The sequence below is a fragment of the Aplysia californica genome, unplaced genomic scaffold (assembly GCF_000002075.1).
Source record: "Aplysia californica isolate F4 #8 unplaced genomic scaffold, AplCal3.0 scaffold00069, whole genome shotgun sequence".
Classification (NCBI taxonomy): domain Eukaryota; kingdom Metazoa; phylum Mollusca; class Gastropoda; order Aplysiida; family Aplysiidae; genus Aplysia; species Aplysia californica.
Genome location: NW_004797339.1, coordinates 1764272 through 1771244, shown reverse-complemented (window position 1 = coordinate 1771244; position 6973 = coordinate 1764272). Strand labels below are relative to the sequence as shown.

At 39.6% G+C, this 6973-nt stretch overlaps 1 protein-coding gene across 1 annotated transcript in view; it reads left to right on the top strand.

The window, feature by feature from the left end:
• LOC100533396 (glutamate receptor 1) overlaps positions 1-6973 on the top strand; it is a gene marked incomplete in the record, with an annotated part of 109299 nt that overhangs the window by 69488 nt on the left and 32838 nt on the right. The window contains 3 exon segments of the mRNA NM_001204681.1: positions 768-959; positions 4253-4360; positions 6504-6611. Of these exon segments, the coding sequence (NP_001191610.1) occupies positions 768-959; positions 4253-4360; positions 6504-6611 (408 nt within the window).

Here is a 6973-nt window from a genome sequence, read left to right as displayed (position 1 = left end):
CCCCCCCCCACGAATCCCAATGTATAATAAATATATAAATTTGAGTTGAGGGGATCGAAATGTTTGTCACGATCCTTGTTTAAAATTCCTGAGTTAGAAATTGTGTCGGATCAGATGCTAGGCTATATTATGTGTCAAGGACCCTGTAGACGTAATCTATTTAAACCCAATTCTCGCCAGTCCTCGGGATCACCTCACACCTTTCACGTTGTCTTGTGATTCATCACAATATAGAAGCCTGCCAGCCTTTTGGTCTTCGGGCTGATATCTGAAAATGCCAGATATTTCGCCGACATGCCGAGGTGACTCAGCTTCTTTCAAGTTTCTCCAGGCCATTTAAACATTTTTATTCTACATAAAAAAATTATATTGGCCAAATAAAAAAATGATAGCATTTCCATTATCAACGCAAATTACTAGGAAATCGGCGATAGAAGCTAGAAATAAGTCAAACTTGCAGAGATCTATTTAGGAAAGGTTTTCAAGCAGCCGCTGGATGGGTGCCGTGCACCGTGTGTAATGAGCACCTTGGCGGCCGATTCATTGGCGGTATAACGGGTCAAATTTGCTTTAATTTGTTAAGTAGGGATTGTACAACTCAGACGGATGGCGGATAGCGGTAAAAAGACGCAAGTAAAAAATGGTTATACACGCGTTCATTTTCATACATTTGCAAAACCTGGCGGTAGGCGGTCTTGGTAGTATACTTTGAATGTTTAAACCTTGTGAAATGTAATATAGTAGTAAATAACATTCCTATTCACCAGGTGCGTGACCATATCGCTGCAGACACGGCCCAGCTGCTGGAGCAGTCTCTGATGATGCTACAACGCCACCAGGGCTCAGCCTCTGTATTCGGTAACGTCAATGGCTGGCAGCTCTCGCAGGAAATGACGTGTCTGCCACAGCTCAGGTGGCGCTGGAGATACGGACGGGCGTTGGCTAAAGTTTTTCAAAACGTAAGAATGACAGATGCTGTGTTCCTCTTTCATTGTGTGGTAGAACATGTGCAACGTCAACATGTTTTACATATCATACTGGACGCCATTAACATCACAGCACTACGCTTGCAGAGTCTGTGCACTCTTGTGTCAGAAGAGAATAGATCAAAAGAAGAGTTTATTTTTCAGTTTATTATTTTTCTAACCCATGTGGACTTAGTTCAACTGATTTCGATACATTGTCTTCCTTCTTTCGGAGTACCCCCTTTAGACAAATTTGCAGACAAGCACTAATGGCAAAAAAGCCAGGAAATATGTTGAGAATGAGCTGCATGTCATCTTCCAGTTAAACATTTCTTTCACTAGTAATAGAGCGCCCAATGGACACATATAACTAAAGTGTCTAAAGCATACTATTACTCTACAGTACTGTGATGGAAATTACTCACGGACTAAGAAAAATCGTTCACAGCTATGTGAACTTACAACTACCAACCTTTGTCTCCAAAGAACATGACGATCAGAGCATTTTATGTGGCGTTTTTCATAACCTTTGGAAATTATTACATGTGAAGCAACGTGGTGAAATCAGATGTTCGTCAAAATGGTTATATTTTCCCTCCAGCTTGGCTATTTTTAGGGGGGGGGGGGGGAGGGCCTCAACATTTTTATGTCTATTCAAGAACACATTTCAGTGTGGATTTTTACTGAAAAAGTTTGGCGGCCATTTTCTTGCAGTTTTAACCTCCGAAACAAGGCGACCTCCACCTCCTTCCATTGCAGATATGTGTTGTAGTTTATAGTCGACCACTGCATCGTTGGTATGATTTTGTTTTTAAATAATTATCAGTGGGAAGGTTTTTGTCAGGCATGAATTTGTCAATACGAATGACACCATGATAAAACTAAGGGTATACATAAGAAACTTGCGAGGCTCTTGTGGTCGAGAGGTTTAGAAGTTCGCCTCTCATTCAATAGGTTCAGGGTTCGATTCCGGACAGTAGCAGAAAATTTGCTCTCTAAAATCTTCTCCTTTCACCTCCTTTCCTTCTCTCTAACAATGTTCTGTCTTCTACTTTCGTCTCCACTTTCTGCCCCCCTCCTCTGGGTTCCAGATTCTTTCTGCCGCCTTTCTACCAGGCCTATATACACACATACACGTATACTCACGACAACAAAGAGTATCCATAGAAATTAAATATTGCACATGTACTTGCAAACCAATTTTCCCTAGAGAAAACCCATTCCTTTTCTAGACGACACACTCACACACATATTGAGGGAGAAGCCACGATGATAAATAAGTTTTTATTGAAGTCTTTTTTTCACAAAATATTCTTTACAAGCTGAGCCCCCAATTTCCAAATTCACAAAATCATTGCTACATGTGGCCACTTGCCACACTCATGACTGACTGACGTGATCGACATAATATCGAAATAGTTACTTGGAAAAACTGCTGGAGAAATCTGCTGCTAGATCTAGATTCTTTCTAGCTATTGCTAAAATTCATCTAAAATTTGGAGCTAATCAGTTCTTTCTAAGACTGGTCTTTATCCAGGAGACATTGCGTGCCGCAGTGAGGCAGGATGCAATCTGTTCTGGAGATGAACTTGATGGAGTCGTCGGTCTTTTCTCTGCGTTGTGATTGTGGTTTACTACTTGGATATTATCTATCATTCGTCGTTCCAGACGCTGCTCACAAACGTCCAATGCTATTTCCGTGAACGTTGAGCCTTTGAGCCAAATCTCGCAGTGTACTTCCAGCAAGGAGCATTTCTAGCGCTCGCCTTCTATTATTTTCCTGCAAATAATGCGTGTTTTAAAAGCAGAAATATCGATGTGTTCTGAGTCTTTCGACACAAACAGACTTAGAGAAAGTGAAATCATAGACTCAAATTTTAAACACATCTACAGATAGTCGTATATTAGGCAGTGCAATGGATATAAAATCATAGGGTTATCTCGTTTGATAAACATTTCTTTTACTGCTGAAATACATACAACCTACGGAAACAACTTGCTTCGGCTGCCATGTAAAATTTGTTGATTGTTGAACTCCAGTTAATTAAGCTGTGGCTAATTAAAGTATGCACTGCATCTTTTTTCCTGGTAGGTCCAACGTTTCCTCTGTTGTTTCTGTCTGTATGTATGTCTTACTTTTCCTAGTACTAAACGTCCACTCTTATGTCGATGTAATTTTCTTTATTCAAACAAACTTTAAAAAATGTGGTTGGTTTAGACGTTAGGTGTGGGTGGTTGACGGGTGCTCTTGTGTGGTTTTCTCATTCTTTCTTATTTAGCATCTTCTTGTCTCCTCCTCTTTTTTGAGTTTGTTACTATCTTGTAACACCTCTAATCTTCGATATTTATATGACCATAATGTGTTTCTAGTGCCGTAAAAATCGTATAATATATATACACATAAACATACATATTTATTGGATAGTTACAATAGTTTTACCCGTATCGTTAGAAGCGTTTACAGGGCAGGGTGTTTAAGCGTGCCTATACAATTTATTGCCAAACGAAAGGCTGAATCATTTGGTAGATTTTATCGAAAGGAAGCAAGGTTTTATTTATTGATATAGGGGGTTTTTTCCCTACATTAAATGACTACTGGCGCTTACATTGACGTCTCTTTAAAATTAATGTAATAATAAAAAGCCAGGCCATATTGCAATGCTCATAGGGTAACGCTGATACAGAGTCGGGAGGAAGGCGGATTGAACTCATTCAAACGTCATGTTGGATTCTATCAGATTTAAAAAACACGATCTCAAGGTAGACAAGTGTATGCAACTGACACCGTCCTTTTCTGGCTCGTTTGTTTTGTTGTTTTTTCCCGTTTCTACTGACGGCCTTATGTATCATTTGGAGAATACGGATTTACCTTTTCAATATTTTTTCTCGTACAGGTACCTTTTCACATCTGTATATTTGGCGTTCTCCCATTGCTTGTCAGCTATAATTGGACTTTGAATATTCAGTCATTATCTCTTATTCTCAACAGACGATCATTAATGCTTAACTGTTGACAAAGACTAATTATAATTCTTGCTTACTGTCTCACCCCACTTACACCCCCAATTCCTTCCTATCCGCTTCCCTCCCAAATTCCTTAATTCAACTATCATTCCTTATATCATATTTTCCTTTCTAGAGAATTTGGTAGCAAGAGTCTACTCATTACCAGTAGCTGGTATTTCCACAGTCTTTCTCTCTATTATCACATTTCACCTATTACGTAGGAGTATTCATACTGACAGGAAACACCCCCCACCCCTAACACCCCTTTTCTTTCTTTACAGACAACCTTCCACGGGCGGAGCGGATATGTCCAATTCGACTCCACCGGCCAGCGGACTGAGTTATCGGTAGAAGTTCAGGAGGTCACCATGTACAGAGGACTGACCATTGTAAGCTCTCTTTGTTCACCAGACAATGTCTACACAGAAAGGCGCACATTCCAAAGCTAACACATTTCTTTTGGATTGGGGCTTTTTTTAAGCAAATGGGGAGGCTAATTAGTTTTGCTGCTTTTCCGAACGCCACTGTAGCTTCTTTGCGGCACGAAATCGATATTGTGAAATGCAGGCTGGTTGATAGAATCCATCATACTCCGCCCTGTCGTATAACAGCTTCCATATCTTTTCAATCTCTGCTCGTTTTTTCTTGTCACCGACTTATTCTGTCAAACTCTTTTTGGATGATTTATGTTCTTTGCATTCTATCTTTTGAATGTGAATGACGTTCTGCATTTCGTCTTTACTTTTTTGGTAGTTTTTTTTCCTCTAACAAAGTAGTCTAGGCGGTACAAATTTTTAGACTCTTTTGTCTACTGAAAAAATACATTCTCCACTCTGAAGACTATCTGCTTAGTCTCTTTGTATGCCTTGTTTCCCATATTCGTTTTCTACGTAATAGGCCTACTCCTAAAGGTTTACAGCTTTTAAAAGCAAGTCTTTCATTTTCTTCAAATTGCGAGAATATATTTTTGAACGAATGTTTTGAGAACTTTCAGTTCAAAAAAGTGTTCACTATTGAATAAATATCTTGTAACAAGTTTTGCCATTAACAAGTATCATTGGTGAGCAGTGACGTAAGCCATATGCGTATGCACAATGAGTGTGAGAGCCACAAAAACGGAATAGAGAATCAATCTATACATCTAATATATATTTGGCAAATTAGAAACACGTGTGTCACTTTTCTCTCCAGATTTATTGCTCCATTCCAGTAGAGTGTAAATATAGTAGGCCAATGACTTTCAGTTGATGTTAATGCACAGATCATTCCTTTCATCGAAAGGGGGCCCAACTAGTTTTATATAAATTAATTAAGACAAGTTTTTTAATCTAGCCCCAATTGTTGTGGAAAAATATGATTAAGTTAAGACAAATTGATACAAACTCCTGTTCAAAGAATGGGTGATATTGAATCCCCCGTTGAGGATAAGTTGCGCCACGAATTTTTACCGCACTAAAAGTGCCACTAAATCTAATCTTGATCTAGATCTAGTGAGCTACTATGGTACTACGAGGGCACTCTTGAACCTGTGTTCCTTTTATTCCTTACTTAGATCTAGATTATTAGATTACGAAACATGATCTCTTATTGACAATTTAAAAGTCAATTTAGGCTTCATTTCGTTAGAAAAATGTGTTAGGTTTTCTAACTTCTTAACACTTTTAAGACCGATCTCTTCGTCCCGTCCTCCATGCTAGAAGTAGAAGTAGAATAGAGTCCATTACTAGAGTCTAGTCCCATCTCTTGAATGTACTGGATTCCAGAAATCTACAACCTGCAACTAGATTACAACTAGATTTAGATTCGAGATTTTAGTAAAGGCACAGTCTAGGGAAAAACATCAACAATTTCGCATGGTGATGAGTAAAGAGAGACCAAAAACAATCTCAGAAACGTGACTCTCACATGACACACCACTTATCCTATGTTCCGGTAACTAGACCTATACTATAAATAGAATAAAGTTTGATCCATGTAACTGGGGGTTGACGAATCGGAAATGTGCCTCGTAGCCTAGAGGTTTAGGTGTTCGCCTCTCTTTCGAATCCGGATAGCGACTAAACATTTTCTTCTTTAAAATATTCTCCTTTCACATCCTTTCCTGCTATCTAACAATGCTCTGTCGTCTGCTTTCGTCTCCACTTTCTGCCCCCATCCTCTCACCTCCTTTGCCCCCTCCTCTGGACTGCAGCCTTTCTACTGCTTTTCCTTCGCTCCGTCTTACAGCTGTCTTCCAGCCACACCTCTGATTTTAAGGTTCGAGCGATCTACACCTAGCCTTCTCGGACAAGGGTGAAAAATCTCGGAGGTCCTGTCTCTAAGTTGGGCACGTTAAAGATCCCTTTGTGGTCCGAAACCGATTAGAGTAGGCTTCGGCCACCGCCCGGGTAAAATTCAAAATTTCCTACCGACTGAAAATGTCTAAAGTGTCCCATGCGTTCATATGATCTTATTCAGTTGAGAAGGTCGTAAAACGCTTACGAAAGAAAAAAAAAAGATAGCTTACTGACGAGATGTATTTATTTTCCCTAGGTTGGGACGTGGGACAAAGATGGATTTCAAGCGCATGGCGAAGAGCAAGTCCTGGACAAAGCGAATCGTACTATAGATAACCGCACTAGAATTGTGACTTCCATTGACGTGAGTATGTTTGTGTTCTTTGAATCTTGAAGTTTTGTTCTGTAAAAATATTTTGTTTTGTTTTGTGTTTTTGAGGTCGGCCTTTCAAGATTCGAGGCTAGTAAATTTTCCTTGGGTGTACTTGCGTGTCTGTTCGTTTGTAGGTGAGAGCGTATTCATGTGTTCGCAATGAGTTTCCACATGTTTGTCCGTGTGTATGTGAGCCAATTCAAAATGGTTTCGTTTCAACGTTTATTTTTTTGTGTGAATGTGTCTTTGTGTGTATGTGTGCATTTGTGTGTGTGACTGTGTGTGTATGTGTGTGTGTGTTTGTGTGTGTGTGTGTGTGTGTGTGTGTGTGTGTGTGTGTGTGTGTGTGTGTG